This window comes from Strigops habroptila, chromosome 7 (assembly GCF_004027225.2).
Source record: "Strigops habroptila isolate Jane chromosome 7, bStrHab1.2.pri, whole genome shotgun sequence".
NCBI classification, from domain to species: domain Eukaryota; kingdom Metazoa; phylum Chordata; class Aves; order Psittaciformes; family Psittacidae; genus Strigops; species Strigops habroptila.
The window spans coordinates 48,526,204-48,547,011 of record NC_044283.2 but is presented as its reverse complement, the minus strand read 5'-3'; the positions used below and the strand labels follow the sequence as shown (position 1 = coordinate 48,547,011).

At 35.1% G+C, this 20,808-nt stretch overlaps 1 protein-coding gene across 4 annotated transcripts in view; it reads right to left on the bottom strand.

Annotated features, from left to right (window-relative positions):
- Positions 1–217: 217 nt before the first annotated feature.
- Positions 218–20,808, bottom strand: part of CCSER1 (coiled-coil serine rich protein 1) — a 684,293-nt gene continuing 663,702 nt past the window's right edge. For 3 of the 4 annotated variants that reach the window (XM_030492379.1, XM_030492381.1, XM_030492380.1), the window contains one exon: positions 218–8,886. In XM_030492379.1, the coding sequence (XP_030348239.1) occupies positions 8,401–8,886 (486 nt within the window). In that variant the 3' untranslated portion in view covers positions 218–8,400. The remainder of the gene's footprint in view (positions 8,887–20,808) is intronic. The other variant, XM_030492382.2, reaches the window with a different exon arrangement.

The following is a 20,808-nucleotide window of genomic DNA, read 5'->3' as shown; positions in this document are numbered from 1 at the left end:
AATAATTAGCACAGTATCAAATAGCTTCAATATACAGTTCTCACCAAGTGACTAAAGAACCTAGGAAAAAAATAATACATCTTGATTTTGACAGATTGCTAATAGCATTGTCATAGAAGTATTTGTGTTTATTACAGTACAACATGTATTTCACCAAAAAATTATGAACAAAAGTCAAAGAAATGTAAGATATTTCAAAGAAAAAAACAACACAGGCTCATAGAATAACATAGGATTTTTATTAACCAATTCTCTTTTGGCAGAAAGGAAAGAAAAAGTGTAAGAGCCCTTTATGTCCACTTCAAATATGGAAGTATCTGAATATGCACCTCTACAGCAAAGTTTAAAATCAAAATTCTGTTACATATTCAAAAATAATATTTAATTTTTCCATCAAAAGTAAAAATAAAATATGCCAACTAGAAATATGAGCAAATGTCAATTAAATAATACCAATAGAATTCCATAGTACTGTTTTATGAACTGTCATAACTCTTCAAAGTAACCCACAGAAATCAGTTAATCTGATTAAAAAACCCAACATAATGCTGCTTGATATTCTTCAAAGACAACAGCATTTGTCTCCAAAGGCTAAGTATTTTTTTTCAATCAGTGCACAAAGACTGAATTTGAAACAATCAGGTTCTTATTGCACACATCACAAAACCTCAAAACAATTAAAAAAATGGGGTACTGTGATAATAAAATCAAAGGTAAGGATTATGCCTGGAACATTTTAAAATATTAAATAATATTTGCCTGTTAAATAAGAAAAAGAATTTAATTAATTTATGGCTTTGTAGGGTAAAACCACTAAAATGCCAATCAGAACCTAGATATATCTTAGAGGTTTCTTTTTGGAACATATCTGGAAGTAAGGTACCTTGTGTTATCTTTAAGTGTTTTTTGTGTTATGTTTAAGTGTGTTATCTCTTAGAAAAAATATTCTAATATCTTTTGTTTTAAATTTAAGTTACCATCTATATCAATTAAATCCCAAAATCCTACGTTCAGTGAAAAAGATTTCCATTGTCTTGTGTACAACTTACTCTTTTCAATAATCTTCAACAGTGCATTATTTAAACTTAATCTTCAAGTGCATTATTTAAACTTAATCTTCAAGTGAGTATTATTTTCCTCCTTTTCTCATCGTTGTTACTCTTTTAAAGCTTCTAATTCAAGTAATCTGTATGGTATTGCCAATCACATTTTAAAAATTGCTTTCAATAGTATATAACAGTGCAGTGTACTGTTATTGAAATTAAATGGATGTTTAGCATTATATAATACAAAACATAATGACTTACTGGCCCTTCAATATTTATAGTGGTCAGTAGTTTAAAAAAAAAGCCAGCAAGGTACTCATGAAAAAGTACACAATAAGAAAACTATCAGATATGATGTCCAATTTTAATACATAAAGGAGAACAATTCAGTTTAAAAAAAAAAAAAAAAAAAGCCTAAAGCACTCTAATGGCCATTAGCAGAATTAAAGAATATGTACTATTTAAAAATAAAGTTGGCCTAATTTTAAATCAGTTTGAATTTCACATAGGCCAAACTGTTTTTGGAGATATTTATGCAAAAGTTTTCTCATAAGAACCGTTGTCCTTCATTGGAAAGGAAAATCAAACCCATGACCCTATAAACTAAATGCAGCTCAATGTAGGTTCTGGGTCATGACTCTCTTCAATGTTTCCATATTGTTTAGAGTATGCCAATACGTTGCATAAGGGCATTACCATGCTGCATGAAATACAATTCTACAAGCCTACTTCAGATAGTCAGAAATGACTACACAAAGTGCAAGGCTTCAGAGATACAATCTTTTTTTTTTTTTTTTTTGTCTGAATTATTTCTGTTACAATGCAATTGTGTTGTTTCACTTATCCTTCAGACAAAGATACTACCATGGTAATAAAAAGATGTACGTTCACTCAGATGCTGTTTTATCAAAATACTGAAGTACCCTTATCCATGTTTTATGGTGTTATGTGATCATTTTATCTCATTTCTTGTTGTTCCAAGAGATTTATTTTTTAAATATTACTTCAGCGTATTTCACAGAAAAAGGCTAGGCACAACCACCCCCGCAACAGAAAAAGAGCTATCAGTCTGTCTCCCATTACCCTTCCATTAGATTTTTCCCAGCTACAAAACATCTATTCTTCATTTACATATACTTTTATATACTGTTGACCCTCTTGCTTAAACAACATCAGATACATCACTGATTAAGGACTTTGACTGCTTATATTCTCCCTATAATATTGATCATCCGTACACAAAATCTGTAGAGTATGTACAAAAACATTTTTTTTTTTTTTTCACACTCTTAACCATGGGAAAGAAATAGGAAGATTTTTTTCTTTAAATTAATAATTCAGAAAACAAAGGCTGATGGTATTGCTGGAGAAGGGACTTGAGCAGAAGGCTGTTTTTTATCTTTTCTACTTCTCTGGAGTTTTTGAAGAGTATTTATATGTAGATTAAGTAAAAATACTTTTTATATATCATAAGTTTCAAACAACAAACATGAATGAAATTGTTAGAAAAAATATTATTTTTTATTATCTTTTCAAAGAAGCAGGATTTGATTGTTTTACTTTGATGGGATTATTCACATGCTTAAAGTTAAGCAGAGAATTTAAAACCCTGTTGAAATCCAGTTTAGGTAAGAAAAAGAACACAAGCTAATTTGTAGTTCATATTAAGCCCTCATATAAAGTGCTTCAACATAATGGAAAATAAAAAACAAATTAAAATTCTACTACTACTGTTTATATCCATATACATTTAGAACAACGTCTTTTTCAGTGTGATAAAAGCAGGATCAAATCAGGCAATATATTTGTTTATATAGGTGCTTAATTAAGTTTGGCAGTCTTTTGGGGTATATGTAAACCAGCTGTAATGACAACTCACCAATAGAGTTGAAGCCTTCAGTTAGGGAGTGGGTTTTTTTTTCTATGAATGTAGTGCATACTACTTTAGCAGTAGCACAACAGTTCTGAGAGAAAATACTCAATATTTTGATAATCAGATATTAAAAAAATCCAGTGGGCCTTCTTAAAGCAGAAAGGACACCGTGGTGCAACCTGTCTACATAGTCAGCACAAGTTTATACCTGAAGAGAATGTTTCTGAAATCTAGAGACACAAGAGCGAGGGTCACAATGCAAAATATAAGGAGGTATTATTTGTGCACTAGAAAAATCTTCACAGTGGAGTATTTTCTGCTCTATAATCTCTATATGGATTTGGAAAACCAACAGATATTTATCAGATTTTCACAAATCTTTCATAGTTAAGATCAATCAGAATAGGTTTTCCATCCCTGGGAATCATACAGATACCTTCAGGTAAACTTACTGTTGCCCTGCTTTCATAGGACCAGGATTACTTCTGCAGAAATCCTCAACAGTCCTCCCTGTGTGTTTCAAGTACAGTTTGAGGGGAAAAAATACCCAAACCCAAAACATAACTAGGGTAATGATTTGCTGCTAATGAAAGTAACAAAAATGGCAAATCCAAAAGCATTTCACAGCTGTACAAAATGGAAGTGACAGTCATAGCTATTGAGAATCTCAGATTTATAGGAAATTCATACCAATTAAGGTATTTTTTTCTCTTTTTTTTTTTTTTTTTGTTAGATAGTGTTAGTAAAATATGCATCACAGTGGATACACTCTCACAGCCTGGACAAATCATCAGTGAGGAAGCAAGACCCAAACAGAATTTACTAGGTTAAAAACAGCACATGGCATTTTCATCTAAATAAATAAATAAATAAATCAGCAAGATACATTCTGCATCTGCTGAAATTTCCAAATGATCTTAGAAGTGCCTTACATAAGACATTAGACTAAACTCCATTTAAAGGCAGCCATGGCCTGCATGATCTGAGTATGTTTTCCTGAGGGATCTCTGCTAACTTCTTGCTGACTGAAGAACATTAAAATCCTGGAAATAATGCTGTGTGTTTCTCCAAGCTGCGAGAAGACCTCTACTGTTACTTTCAATGTACTTTCTCACTCTATAATGCCTACTTCACCTGGAACAAGCTTTAAACAGCAAATTCTCCTCCAGAAAAGAAATCATCATTAGCGAGAGTGGAAGAAAAGATGTCATAGGATATATTTCATTAATGTGCTCAGATACATAAGTTATGCTTTCAAACCACTACAAATGTCTGTAAACATACTCCCATGGATTTTTTGCTCCAGGTATTTCTTTCAAATTTGTGTTAGAGGTCACTGTTATTCCACTGGACTTCATTTATGACCTACATAGATGTATAAAGAGTTTTGCAGGGGTTATTTTTGCTTTTGAATGTGAAGGAAGTAAAAAAACCAAAACAAACAAACCCCAAGTACATTCATTATAGATTGTGAACTGGCATTTTTGCTAGGTCAAATATTTTCTTGTCTGTTTTGTAAACCAGGAAAGATTTCCGAATTCAGAGATCTAGGCATAAACTGAGGCTAGTTGGATTAAAGGCCAATCCCAATAGTCAAGTGATTTAACACAGTATAGTCAAATTGAAGTCAATGTCATACCAATTAAACCTGTGGAAATATGCCAGAACAGTTATAGCATATAAACCACAGTACTGATTTGTAATAGCCTATTTTGATTATTTTGCAGAGTATACTGTGTATTTAACAGTATACAACAAATAAGCACAGACAGAAATCACTACTTCCAAACTGGCTTTTAGGAAAAGGAAAAACGCCAATATTTAGGCAGTGACTGCAATGAACTGAGAGGACAAACATGAGCAGCCTAGGTAAGCTGCTTATCCAAATGCTTATCCAAATCTCATGTGAACATCCTAGTCTGGATATACTCTCTGTCAAAATTTTCAGAAAAAAGACAAATAAAGGAAAGCCCTTCTAACATTTAGGTGGATGTACGTATTTTGGAATGAAAAGCAATAAAGTTAAATATAACAGTATAGATGGAGAAAAAACAATCTATTCTGGCTGTTTCATTTTATGCATTGAGGGTCTGCCTGTCTTGAAAAGGTGGCAGAAATTTATGTTGCTTGATGCTTTCAGATACTGCTAAATAGCCTAAACAGGGGAGAGTTTTGTTATAAGACTTCTCCCTCCAAGCATGCACAAGCAGACAGCTTGAACTTCATTTGTGTGCACAAGGTATACCAAAAAAACCCTTCCCACTGCTCTGAAAGCCAAAATAAGAACATTACTGGACAGGTGCTTTCCTTCCTTCTCAATAATTTATGACCAGGGCTCGCCCTAGCATGTTATTTTATCTTATAAACAAATCCTGTAGAAGCACTCTAGTAGAGGAAGTAAAGATAAGTCCAGAGATGATATACCATTTCAGGTGTGGCTCTATTAAATTACAAAAAAATATTTAGGGCACAGATCTAATGTTTTGCCAAGTGATTGCTTCAAATAATGAGGCATTGCTTCAAATAAAAACAGCTTTTCTTTGGGGACTTCCTCCTCCTTAAGATGTTCTCTTACACACTTAAAGATATGGAATTAATAAGAAGTAATTTTCAGTAGAAATTCTAGTTATGCTTTGTGATACAGAAACACATAAAAAATGGAAAAAAGGTATATCTGTGGAAAAAATAAAAGGTGCCTTTTCCCCCGCTGTCATGTCTTTGGATATGTACAGCCTTGGAGAAATGTATAAATCATTTTATACATGGAACTCTTAAAAAACTAGAGATTTTTAGTACAAAGGAATCAATTCACTGCAAGAATGTCTGCATGCTGTTACTTTATGATTTACTATATACAGAAGAGGATCAAAGAAAGCACCTCTGTTTTACAGTTACTGCCGTACTGTACATTAACATGTGGCTAATACCCTTCTCTGGGTGAGATTTACACTTAGTATTACAAATAATATAACAGTGCTGAAAATACTGATACAAAACAGCTTCAAGATGACATTTTTAAAAATATCCCTTACTTTAACTGAACTGTTTTCCCCAGTTTAAGATTCAGCTTTATAAAAGATTCTCCAAGAAAATAGTAGCATTTAAAATGTTCTTTTTGAAATGTATAGATGGATTTTTTTTTTTTTAATAAAGTGTAATCCAAAGGTCCATTTTTCCAGGAAAAAAAAGACCAACCAAAACAACAGATATAGAACATAAGTTAAAATTGAAGAGGGTTTTTTTCTGTTTTTTTTGTTTTTGTTTGTTTGTTGGTTTTGTTGGTTTTTGGTTTTTTTTTTTTTTTTGGGGGGGGGGTTAATGTAGTATAGTACATTTGTATCCCGGAAAAAAAAAATTCCTTGATTACAGTGTATGTTAATTTATTTACAGATCTGAAATATAATTGCACACATCAAATCTTGAGATGATCAAGACTTGCATTGTTACTAAGAACCAACGGTCCTTTCAATCTACCATGACGTTAAGAGATTGCTCAGAACACATGATTCTTAGTAGACGAATTCTGTTACTAGTATTTTTATCTTTTTGGTAGACTTTAAACTATGAGTTTCAATGCAGGACTGGGAGTCTTGAACACCCATAGTTGAATCAGTCAAGCTCTGTTTGCAATTTTTGCATGTTCTGTTTTGGCAGTAGCAACACACACACAAACACAAAGGAGTTTGGCAAATGTTTGTCTTGATTCTTCTGTGTCCAGCTCTGGATACCCAAAATTATCACTACAGAACATTTAGACAAAACTTGCTCTCTTCAACATCAGATAATGTCATAAAATTTACACTAACCTAATCTCAATAAATAGAATCCTGAAAATGCAGGTTGCTTAAATGGCTTTGCAGAATATCTGCCAAGCTCATAGTCTATTTTTTTTTATTAATCTAATCAGTGCTTGTATTAATCTGAATATTAGGTAGTTAATCAGATAAAATTTGTAGCATTAATTCATTTTATATGCCCTATGTAACTATGTGGCATATGCTGAAACCACGACAGTGACTTACCTTTTACATGCTACAACATTTTTAGTGGCTACAGAAGCTTCATTTTCCATTATATGCTACCTCAGTTAAGTCACACTGATTTGCTTCCTTGTGTGAGAATGTGCTGCACCCTTGTCTTTCATATTAATCACCAGTTAAATAGAGAGGTGTCTCGTCTCAGATCTGCCCCAATTGTACTTAAATGTGCAGGATTATTTATAAACTATTAACTATATGTCCTATTATCATTCAGATTACCCTCCATTAGTAAGGTTATAAACTAAGTGTCATGTTTAGTATATGCCACATGTCTCGAGTAACTTGACTTGAGATTCCCGTTTTCAAGCCCTCTGAAAGGGGAAAACAGGATCTTTTGCTACTGACAAGTCTACAGGTTCTATGGTGTGACCAGATGATTTCATATTGCTGTGAGACAAGCATGCTGCACGTCAGGTAGCATTAGATTCAGCTCACTTGTGCGTGATATGCCAAGACAAGCAAATGGGCTGAGTTGGTATAAGTCAGGTTGTGCAGATGGTATGATCTACAGAAATTATAACTAATTGGTAATTGGAACTGGGTAATAAGACAATTTCTCTTTAGTCTTTCACCCATTTTTTGGTTTGGGAAGTAAAATACATGATGCATTACATCATAGCATAGAACTTCACATTGTGTCATGACTGATACAGTGCCTGTAAAGCACAAACACCACCACAACTTAACATGTCCTCATAGAACAAAAATACTCAAACAAATATAGTTAAATAAAGGTGGGGAGAGGGGAGGGAAGGTTGAGGAACCAAGCTGATATGCTCAGTTTGGAACCCAGTTACTGAACTACCGACTTAAATACCTGGTGAGCCTCTATGAACCTTGCTGTTAGAAAATCAGTCACTTCCTCTACTTGTGACATGAGGCATTCATAAAATACATACAGCAGGAGGTGGTAACACACCTCTACAAGTGAGCAAATTTCATTTTATTAAAAAAAAAAGCGTAAAAAGAGGGTCCTCAAAGATTTCTGACTCCTTATTTTCCTAGTCTCTATGAAATCCAAGAGGGTTTACTAATTACTTATCTATTCATTCCTCACATCTACTTTAACAGTAACATTATTAAACATACACAGTATTATTTAAGATCACCTTCTAGAAATTCAGGAAAAGATAGTGGCTTATAGAGGAAAACAAAAAAATAAATTACTCAATATTGGACTAGAAATGCCAGCCAAATGGTCCCATTTTTTATACCCATGGTGACTTTTGCATGACAAGTTAAACTAGTTATTTAACTTTTTTAATTTAATTTAACTATTTAATTAAAATTCACCCTTTTGCCACAGTCCCTGATGGGAAAGTATAGAACCTACAGACAACATTAATTTTTCACTTTATTTTTTTTCAGGTGGAAGTAGCAGCAGATCAGAACTGAAGACTGAGTTCTAGGTGAGCTTATGTTCCTCTTTAAACAACTCTCGTTACCCATCTTGTTGACCTAAAGTCTGTAGCTCTGCTGTGTGTAAATTGTGGTGGAGGAAAACATTTTTTCTGCTGTACATGTGTAAAGAGATGGGTCCCCTTGGAGGCTGTCCAAGTCTCCCTGTGAAAGTGGTATGCTGCCGAGGTACAGCAGTTTGGTCTTTTGGAGTTCCTGAGAACACTGGGTAGCTGTCTGCCTTGGATGCTGGCTTTGCTGTACTTGGTGCCATGGTGGCCAAACCATTCTGAGTGACCTCTGAAGTGAGGGTTTCGTATGTGCCTCTAGTATGCTTGATGACTTCCACGATCTCATTCTCTTTTAGGAGGCTGCTCAGACACAAATTAGACAGCTGACAGCTCTTGCTTTCATAGGCCATTGCCTGGTTGCTTGTTGAGTATCTAAAAGGGTCCTCGGTGGGAGTATGTGCTGACTTTCTGTCCCTTGTGCTGAGACTTTGGCTCACCATTCTGTTTGGATATGTAGCCTGGGGAAACAAAACAAAACAAAACAAAAGTATTAGTCATATAATATAATAGGAAAATGGTGTAGAGTATATAAAACACTCCTTACCACGGATGTACAGCACATAGCCCTGGCAGATTTAAAATGAAGGATGAATCTTAAATGCTGGTAAAACTCTCAAAGCACTGCTAGCAAAAAATAGAAGTATTGTTCATTCATATTTAACAGAACTAATATTGTAAAATATTAGGTAACAATTCTGGCATTTTCTATAAAGAAATAGTTTAAATTAAAGGGGAAGAATTTTTTTTCAGAACAAAATAAATGTGAATTGAAAACAGATTTTCAAAAGGATTTCACATGATGAAACAAGAATTGTGATTGCATTGAGTTCACCTCTTAATACTCTCAAATACTTACAAAATGTAAAAAGCATCTTTTGTGAGTATCTTCATACCTTGGTTAAGGTCAGAACATAAAATCATAGAATCATAGGATAGTTAGGGTTGGAAAGGACGTTCACTTATAGCCATTTTCACTGTCCCTTGAATCTAGGTGTTGTGTCATCTACTACAGTAAAATACATGCCAAAATGCTCTGCCAGAGCTGAGCAACAGTTTTATTTTAGCTGCCTGGAAAAATTACAGTGTAAGAAGGATTGCAGCATGTTAGCAACTTCTGATGCCGTCTGAGCATGCATCATTTGTATTTGTTTAAAGAAGGAAATTATCTACATGGCAAGTCAGATCACTGTAAATTTCCAGTGTGTACTTAGCATGCTGCTTTGTTTTGTCCTCCACAGAACATCTAGCTGCGGAGATGATGGGGTTGGGGGACCTTCACTCATTTAAAAAATATACTCTCAGTGTATAAAATAAAATAAAATAAAGCATTGAGGGGAAAATGCTAATGCAGTCTAAGCAGAATTCTTCCTGTTCCAGGATTGACTGTAAGTAGCTTCTAGCGGTGATGCCCAGGAACTCAGCTCACAAGTAAATGTGCTTTTGGCTGAAGAATGGCACTAGCCAAGCAGTGACTGTGACATATCCATACGATGTTTCAAAGAAATCTTTAACTTAGACTGCAATTAATGCACCTCTGCTTTATTTTTTTTTTTCTTTTTTTAACTAGTCAGATTACGATAACTAAGCTGCAGTTATGTGAAGAAGGATTTTAATAATAGCATCAATTGTACTTTATTTTAAAAGTTATTTTGGAATACACATTTGACCTTAATTCATTGCTGTCATGCTTTTCCAGGCACTGGTTAAAACACCTAGCCCATTTGCAACCAAAGTCCAAATTTACTCCATACAGGTTTCCTGCAACAGAACTTTAAGAGGACATAACTGCAGTGTCTTGACATTTACATCGCTATATGGGCTCTGATGTTGCAGAACAAGGCTGAGAAAATCAAAAATACTCCCAAGTCTTACAACAACACTTTGCCAAAAACATATCAGGGTGTTTCCATGATTCCATAGCAAACTTGGATATATTGTTTCAGGACAATCACATGCATTTCTATTTTAAACAACACAGAACAATGATACAGTCAATGTTCACAGCTTACATCCTTGTTTTAATGTAGGTAGGCTGGTCACGCTTCTACACATATTCATACACAGGTTTGGATACAAGTATTACAGCGTGTTTAAGGCATCAGAGATGGCATCTTCAAAAATTATTAGTTCTGGAGTAATATTTTTCCCTCTTAATTCAGTGCTGATTCAGACTCATAGATGGGAGCAGAACACTTCTGGAAAACATCACTTATATTTCATGTCTACAGCACATAGATGTTGAGATGAAATTCAATTTGATTCCTATGGGATAATTGTTGGGGAGACCTGTCTATAAGTTCAATCTTTTTTTTTATTCATTTATTTCTGTGACAGTAAGTAAAATCTTCCTACTGAGACAAGAGTGTTAAATTCAATTCCCTGCCAAAAATCCCTGCATTTGTTGTAAGGGAATATTTCTGGAGTTACCAGGAGGTCACACCCCTATGCCCTTTGACAACCTAAAGATTGATATCATAGAACTGACCTGAAACTCATGATGGGACATCTAGTCTATGCTACACTTCTGCTTAGCATCAGCTTTACCCTCTGTTGTTTCTGACGTTATTTTTTTTAACCAGCGGTTAAGGATCTTCATTTATATAATCTGTACCGCTTCCTCAATCAACCTTTTCCACTACATTACCTTTACTTTTAGAAAAAAGGTCTTCTTAATGTCTAAACTGAGCTTCTCTGGGTGCATGTCTATTCCTTCTATCTCTCCCTATCATGGAAATTAAGAAGAAGAATTGCTGTTTGATCTCTGAATACCTGTTTATGTCTTTGAAGACAAGCTACCCCTTAATCTTCTTTCTCTAGAATGAAAAAAACCACATTGGTCTTTTCTCATAGGATTCATCTTCTAGACTCCAAGTCATTACCTCTTGTCTTCTCTATAGATTCTCTTCAGTAATTACACATTTTTTTCCTGAAGTAGATGGCCCAAGAGTATGGTACTTAAGGTAATCTCCTACCACCAGGAAGCAGAAGAAGCACTTTTAATTCTATGAAGGACTTCTTCACCTGCTTCTTTTTAATTTACTCCAGTATGAGGTTAGTAATTTTATTTGGCAACAACATGAAATTGTTCACTCATGTTCATCTGGTTGTCCAAAATATTTCCAAGATTTTTTTCTACACAATTATTACTAAGTTGTTCAGCTGATTATTGTCACATAGACATAATTCCGCATTTGCCTCTGTTTAATTTAATAATTTTTCTTCTGATCTTTTCTCTAGTGCTTCAAGATCATTGTGAATTCCCCTTTTATCCATTAACAAGTTTTCTGTCCCATCCAACTTCATGTAAGTTGTAAATTTAATAAGAATATTTTTTAGTCCATCATCCAGGTAGTAAAATAGTATTGAACTGAAAACGGGACCTGGGCTGAAGTCCCCTCATTCCTCGAGGCTCAACCCTCGACTGTTGAGAAGTGCTGGGACATTTGACGTGAATATTTCACTGAAATAGAGGAATTTTTAACACATTTACCTTTATCTGTCTTTGTGTGCATGCCTGTGTAAGTGTGTATAAAATTGCTATACCAAGTATAGTAAATCTTATTGATTCACTTTATAAATGTCAAGATTCACCTTAAAAACACAGGCTGCTGCTAGGTGAAAGCCATGTAAAAATCCCATCTGTAATGAATTGGTACACTTGTAACCCTTTAGATATCAACTGTTGACCAAGTCTGAGACTGAGACTAGAACTAGCTGCACCTAGGCTCTGTCAGGAGTTTAGAAAGCAAGAGGGTCTGTTCCGAACCTCATGTCTCAACAGGATGACTTTCTTATTACCTGCATTTCTTCCATTAGACATAAACTGTTGTCCAGGTCTAAGACTAAGATTGAATTCAGCCAAACCTAGGCTACCAGGCTCCATCAGGAGTTTAGAAAGCAAGGAAGTCCACTCCAAACCTCATGACTCAACAGGAGGGTCTCCCTTACTCTCTGTGTCTTTGGTCTCTGTGTCAATCATGTTAAGCTCAATTTTATCTTGATTTTCCTTTGTATGCATCATCCATGTAACAAATAATAGAGTGAACCTTGGCATCAAATTCTGTTAATTCATGCTTTTATAAATTCGTATTAAAACTACTCTTACTAATACATTCAATGGTCATTCTTTCAGTGACCCTAAATCACTCACGTCACAACACATTTATAAAATTGTATCAAAAGCCTTACTAAAAGCAAGAAATCTGACATCTACAGCTTTTCTTCTAGCTAGAAGGCCTGTTAATGTGCTGTTGTATGGAATTAGATTGGCTTGGCAATTGATGTGATTTGTAATCCATGTTGGCTCTTGTTCATCTCGTTTTCTTCTATGTGCTTATAGTTTGTTTGATTATTTGCTTCAACTCTTTGTCTGAGAATTAAAGTTAAACTAATGGAAAACATTATAATATGTTTAAGATGAATCATAACCTCCTCCCCCAACACTCACAAAATAAATACTGATACTGCACTCTGATCAGTATATATCTGTATACACCTCAGAGGTTTTTGTGGTGGTATACACTGCTCAGTAAAAAGTCTGGGAATTAAGAACCATTTCTCTTCTTCCAGATGCTACTGAAGTGCCAGCGAAAGCGTATAATTTTTCTGCTTAATCTGCAACTATTCTTTTTCTTATCTTAATTCAGTGAGATTACTCAGTCATAAGCACTATGACATGTGAATAATTGGAATTTAAACATGTTGCTGCAGAATTTTGTAGCCTTGGCTAAAGAGGCCAAGGTCATGCTTCCACTGAGAAGCATGACCACTGCAGGAGGTCTTGCATACCAGTTGTCTTATTGTCTTAAGAACGGCTTAGCAGTTACTTTTGCCTCTTGAAATAGAATAAAAAATAAAAACTTGTAGGAAAAAAAATCTTATGCAACAAGTTAAACCTACAAGGTAGGTTTTACAGTAAATACAGAAAAATCATCTGGTCTTGAAAATGAGAAGTACAGAACCATTTTCAAAGCAAGGCATGTTGCTGAGACTAGGTACCAGTAAAAGTTACAAGACATAATTAGCTGAGTTTTTGTATTGCTTTTTTACCTTGATCTTGATGAAATGCTCTGTTTTGACTATCTGGCACTGTGATGTTTCTTTCCTCTTCCTTATTAAGGTTGTAGTTCACATGAAATATTTTCATTTTAGAAAATACATGTTGGATTTCTAGGCCTCCAAAATATTCGCTTATGCTTGCTGGTCAATGCGGGGAGAGAGTGTGTGTGTATGTATCAATAATTATTTAATAATATATAGTATTATTATTGGTTAGGGAATGTCTTAGTTTTGTAAAGCTGTAACTCATGAAATTCCTCTTATATTGAATAATTAAACAAATACCAGGTGGTGACAAATTAAGAATTAATTTACCTAGATTTTAAAACATCATTAGAAATTTAGAATTTGCCATCAGTATTCTAAGAGAGTGGTTTGAGCCTCTCTCTAGCAATAGGACAGAGGTGGTTAACAGGGAAAGACAGACTCATTCTATCAGATGCATAGTTAGACATGAAATTAACAGAAATTTTAACAGAAACCACCAAAAAACAACACTATCTATGACAAATTACTGAAGAATAGCTCTTAATCAGGAAAAGAGAGAACAGTGGTCAGAATGGAGTCCAAATCAACAAGAAATCCTCTCTCCTTCCCCTGAGTGGCATTATTCTCTCCTCTAAATATTGTCAACAAAAAGTCCAATGCTATAATTCAAACATTTTTATAAAAATCACAACATACAGGGTTGAATAAAATTGTATGTTGTTCATTTGCTGAATTCAGACAGCTTAGCTTGAAAGTATATAATCCAACCGAGTTTCCTTGCTCACCCATTTTACAGTTATTTAGGATCCTTATGATCTGGTCAGACTAAGAAAACTATTTGAGATTGAAATGCATAAAAGTAAAAACCATGCAGCACCACCAAAAAAAAAAAATGCTTTGGACAAACTCAAACTTTTATTTTTAACCTATTTTTCCTTATTTTCCTGTAAATGTTTCATGCAAAATTTTCTGCAGTGGATTCTTAGGTACCAACTGCATTCTATGAGCGTTAGATGCAAGCGAGCAAAACTACAATCCCAACGCATCTGTTTGCCAATTTAAAGGCTGAGTCCTTGTCCAAAGCTGAAGCTGGCTTCATGCCAGTCATGTTCCAGCCTAGCCTAGAGCAGCTGCAGGGCTGCTGTAAACTGCTGCTTGGCAGTGCTCCAAGAAGCTGATCTGCCAGCTGGTGACTGCTGAAGCAAAAAATCCATTAATCTCTTTCCCTTTTCTTTTTTCAGTAGCTCAGCTAGAACCAACAACTTCTCTGCCCCAGAAATCCCCAAATGCCAACCTACAGTCTGCCTAAATGTGGACCCAGGAAATGGGCTGTAATTACGATGCAAATGTGTCTCTGAAATTTCATTTCAAAAGTAGTCCATTTTAAATATCTAGGAGGAAAAAAAAAGCCTCCTTTCTTGTTTAAAAAATGTCTTAAAGTTTAAGAAAACACCTGGATTTGAATTTCCTAATCAGATTAAACAAAAAAGTGCAGGTTTTCTTGCTTAAGCCTATTTCTCCGAAAGAAAGAAAGAAAGAAAAATTTCTATTAAAATCTAATTGGCTGTAAAATTTTGATATAGCTTTGTATCATCATCACCAGTGTTTTAAGGTACATGAATATGAGAAAGATCTAAATATTTCAGGTTTGATTATTTTCATTATTCCACTCGAGTGCTTAATGCATTAAGAGGGAACTAAAACCAGGAATTTAATATTCTTAAAACATTTTTTCCATGGTTTGCTTTTTTTTTTTGAGGATTCCTCTTTGTAATTTCATTCTGGCAACTTTTTCTTATATTATGAAAAAAAAACCCAAAACCCCTCAATGACCCACTTGAAAGTAATGAAAACTGACTACTCTTATAGAAAGCTCTAGAATGGGACATGTTATTAAGAAACCAGCCATTCATCACTTCCTATTTTCAAACCCACTGAGTGAAATATGACAAGAGAGAACAAGAAGACAACACTGCTGCAGGACATTCAAAAATGGATATTGTTGCTGACTGTCTTGTGATAAAATAGTGATATAAAATGACAGAAAAATACATGAATTACAAAAACACCCCAGAAAGGGTGCAGATTTTTAAGATGCCTGTGCCCAGAGGCATGTGGGAGTCTTAGATGCCTATAATATAATTCTTCCAAGTAGAGCAACTTTCTTAAATACATTATTCTGACAGCAGGCATAGAGAATAAAACCAAATACTCTCTCACCAATGCACCTAGGGCACCCTGACAACCAGCCAGCAATGGTGCATTTGAAGAACGAGGTTTTACCATCCCAAAGGATTTTTACCTTCAAAAGTGTTAATGGAAGTGCACTCTAGAGAGAGTAATTATTCTGACAGAAACCCAAAGACTTGCTGGATTCCCTCAAGTTTTCTACCACTTAATTATTTTGTGTTCGCAAGTATATGAAGAACGTGTAAAATGTGTTCTCCAATGTAAAGTTACCTATATCGCCCAGCATAGCTCACTTGGCCCTTTTCAGGTCTCAACTGGACTGTAGCACCTTCTGCAGGACTGCCTCCATTTGCAGCCTAGCCGAGAATTCATAAAATATAAAGCAAGACAAAGAATTCCAGAAACAAAACAAGGTGTTTGTCCTGGGTTTAGCTATAGTAGTCATTTTTTCTCTGTCTTAGTAGCTGGTGCAGTGCTGTGTTTTCGATTTTCAGCCTAGGAACAATGCTGATAACACCGATGTTTTTAGTTGTTGCTAAGTAATGTTTACTCCGACCAAGGACTTTCTCAGTCTCATGCTCTGCAAGGGATGAGGAGAAGCCGGGAGGAAGCAGAGGCAGGACACCTGGCCCAAACTAGCCAAAGGGGTGTTCCATACCACAGCACATCATGCCCAGTATATAAACTGGGGGGAGTTACCCGGAAGGCCGAGATCGCTGCTCAGATCGGGCTGGGTATCAGTTGGTGGGTGGTCAGCAATTGTAATCTCTCCCCTTGTTATTTCCCTTATCATTATTATTGTTGGTGGTAGCAGTAGTGGTTTTGTATTATACCTTAGTTACCGGACTGCTCTTATCTCAACCCTTGGGAGTTACATTCTTTTGATTCTCCTCCCCACCCCTCAGGGAGCAGGGGGAGGAAGAAGGGGGAGGAGTGAGCAAGCGGCTGTGTGGTTCTGAGTTACTGGCTGGACTTAAACCACGACAGTGCTATAGCTCTATATTTCTACAAAAGATGGAAAAGATTAAGCCCTGCATCATGCTTTTGAATTTATATCCCTTCAGATGCCTTTCATAATTACAACAGTTTATTTAAGTGCAGATCTAATTTACCAAAACATGTTAACTCAGTACTATGGTATGCCACATCTGCCACTATGTCAGCTCCTTAATTTCTACACCTCCTCACTTTTATGCTTACCAGCTTCCAGCCTAGAGATGATCCAATACAAAATGTAATTCAGCTGCAGCAGGTAATTGTTCTTCATCCAAGTCTCTTAAAAAACACCCACTCTTATTGATTTCAGTAGCACCCAGACCACGAGAGTAGCTTTTACAACCTAAATCTGCACTTATTGAACTTACTGCCTTCTGGCAACATGCAACACATAAAAGAAATAAAGTCCAGTGTGTCAAAATAAGGCATGGACTAGTATCAACAGGTTATGGGTAAGAACCTGCTGCTGATCAGTTTGCAAGCTCTTCCATCATCCACTCCAAAACGGATGCAGTCAATATAAATCAGAAGCATTTCTCTTTCTGCCTTTCAAACACCTTTATTTACTTACTGAAAGCAAAAATTATGACATGCTAAAATGCATGCCTTTTCCCCATAATGCCCTTTTAACCAACAAGCCAGTTGAATACAAGCAAACTATGGTGGTGAGCTAATGTCTTAAAACGATTTTATGGTAGTGGTGTTACAGTGTAATAAGTAACCCACAGAAGGCTTAAATAAGATATTCATCTTCTCACAGCATAGAATTATCCTTGGAAAATTTCATTTACATAAGTAATAATGCACAGTAAAGGCCAGAAGGTATAAAAGGATGTAATGTTGTTTTATAAAGTAGGAAAAAAGCCGTGAAGAATTTCCCATTAATCTCTAGTAACTTTCAGTAAATCAGTACTCTGCATTCTCAATACTGCATTTCAAAGGTTAAATCAAAGATTTTTCTCATTAGTAAAGCTAGGAGAAAATTTTGCATATTACAGCTGTTTACCATGCCTTCCAAATTAATTCTTTGGAACTTTGGAGCTGTTCACCAGTATTGGTTATATTCTTCAAAAATGCTACAAAATTCATTTAGATGATACTGAATACACCTTATTATACCCTATGGCTAAAAATTCTAAATAACTATAAAAATACTAATGAAAACAAAACACTACTAAATAGTGGGGTTTTTCAGTTATATGACTACTACTATTACAGTAAGACATGCTACGTGATATAAAAAATCTTATTTTACTCAGTCTGCATCTAAGACTTCCCCAAAATCTGAAAGTCAATACAGAAAAGCCAATTTTTACCAGATGGACTTTTCTTATTTTGGACCTGGGGATAAAATGGTAAGAAAGATGCAAAGGGCTTATATTCCCATTTTAAAAATCTGTTAAATCCCTTATCTTGGAAACATCCAATGTTTAACAAAGACTATCTTACCCACCTCCAGCAATTTTCATAACACCTCTGTCTCTCTTGATGCCTTTGGCATCTTTTTTTTACTGACCTCCCATCCCACCAGCCTTTTTTGGCAGCCATAGCTATTACAGCTTATTAATGATAAGGAAAATACCTTTATTAAGCTCTTGTTACACACAGTCTACACCTTTGGTTACAGGCAGTAGAGTCTAGAATATGGTGTCCAAGTCTGACTTGCTCATGGACTTTCTAGGCTCCATTCAAGGAGACTGGATCCCCATGTTCACCCAGCATTTTGGGTCTCACTGTCTCTGCGCAATCCAAGAATTAAGGGCCACTTGTTCCACACTTTTAGCCACAGTCATATAGAAAGTCATATGCATCTATAATTAAGGTCCTCTTTTGCATAAGTGATGCAAAATAAACTGATAGAAAATGGAGAAGCGGATCCATAGGAACACCAAGGTTGGTTCAAAAGACCACGGTTCATGCAGCGTGGGCAGTGAAGTATGACACAAAGGTCCTGAGGAAGCACTAAGGGAGCTTGCTCTGGAATTATAAGCAGGAAAACTGCATAAGTGTTAATTAGCCCTTCTGACAGAGTGTGCTACTCAGCTGACGTTTATTGCTATGCTAACACAGGTATTCTGGCTTTGCAAGCCCAAACAGAATTTCTGTACAACATTTGATGTGCCATGTAGACATAATAAGTAAGTTGTTTGAAGAACTCTGCCTTGAGCCTTATTTATTTTTTTGATGACCAGCTGCCTGAAATCTGTGAAGTCCATTTTAGCCTCAGGCCTGACATGTGGTCACCAAAACCTTATCATATCTGTAGATCATCTGAATTAAAACTGCCTTGTAGGTAGCAGTTACTTTTGACAACTAACTTCTATTATATACATGTTTAGGCTTTACCAAGTTTCTTATTATACAGTTATTTATTTTCCTACTCTAATGCCTTTCCTATAGTACCAGAAATTCTGTATGTAAAATGAAATTCATATGACTATGTATTCAGTTAGATAACTAACCAGAATACAGTTGTCGCAGAAGTAGTAGTTTCAAAAAGATTTAAATGTGAAATGTTCAATTGCTTATATACTATATAGCTCTATACCTGAGACATACTTTTAGGAAAAGTAAGAAAAAAATTTGTGTCCACACTAAATAGTTATAGATTCTCATTTAAAAGTGGAGGAATGCATGTAAGTGGAGGTAAGCATTAGACGTTATGGTTACGGATGTATTCCTGTTATCTTTAAGATAAGAAACTTAAATACGTTGGCATATCAGGCTTTTGATTTATCAGGTGTACCTATAGGAACTCAAATCTCTATTGTGTCTCTGCATACTTTTATTATCTTACCTTCTGTGAAAAAAAGAAACTTATATACTTATCTCAAAGTTCAGGGCTTATTGTCTCACTTTCAATTAGTGAATGTCATAAATCAGATTTCTAATGACTGTGTGCCTTCTGAAAAAGGCACTGCTTGCTTTTCCATAAAAAGACACACAAAACCCCAGATGAATTGTATTTGGCCAATGCTCACCTTTTTACATTACATTCTTTAACAATAACAAATCCTTCCATTAAAGTGAGTTTCATAAATTAGCATCCTTATTTTTGAAATCAATAGAGGCTGAACTTACACATACAGCAGGGCAAATTGCATATATTGGCAAGGATATTCAACAACTGTCATGTTAATCAGTGACACTATCCCTCAGCATGGTATACAGTCTGAAAAGGAGAAATCAAAGGACTAACAAAAAGGGCAAATTTTATCCTGATGAAAAGAAAAGAAACCCTAATTGCCCTTTAATTGACTTGACTTTTTATTTTTATGACAAGATGGATAAGATCAAGACATCCTTGAAGAGAAAGAGAAAATAGTCTTTTTATTTTAATATACATATGAGGACACCTGTTTTAGGAATATAGTAGCACAGAATAGCCATATTTTTTTTATCCCTAAAGTAAATTTCCATTATGCAGTCTTTTTTGTAGTTAGACAAAAACATTATATCATACCCACAATCAATCCCTAGCCTTAACTGGTCAGTTTAATGTAGAAATAGTTTAGACTCCTATGACAGGATAAAGCATTACTATTCCAAAAATATATTGGCTCCTTGCTGTAGGATTCAGTGAGAAAAAATCCCTGTATGAACCTTGCACCATAGGACAATATTCAGTCAATTGGATTTCACTCACAATAGAAAAAATTTCCTTAAAATATTTTCTTCAAAGATCTTACTATCTATGATGGTTATAAATCTATGCTGAGTGAATCATTCCATGCCTAGGGGTTTTTTTAGGCATTGACAGTCTTAGAAATAGAGAAAGTACAAATAGGATTCTCTTGGAGTAAGGAATAACCTTCTTTTTCCCCCTATAAAATCAACAACTCGAGAACGTATTGGTTTTGTTGGAATGGAATTGGTGCATGTAAATTATATTCTCTGCTCTCCATCTGTCAATATCAAATATATTTACAGTAACAAAATCTTGTCAGGGAGAGGAAAGGGACTCATCCCCAACAGTATAAGTAGTTGCAGAGGAAATGTGACCCCCATAAGGAATCCATACAACTGATTTACATGAAAGAGAGATTACTTTAACAAAACAGTTAGTTTGTAGTTGAATAATATAATTCCCCTCAAGTTCTAAAAAAATCCAGAAACCTATCTTCTGTCATTTCAAAATTGTGTATAGT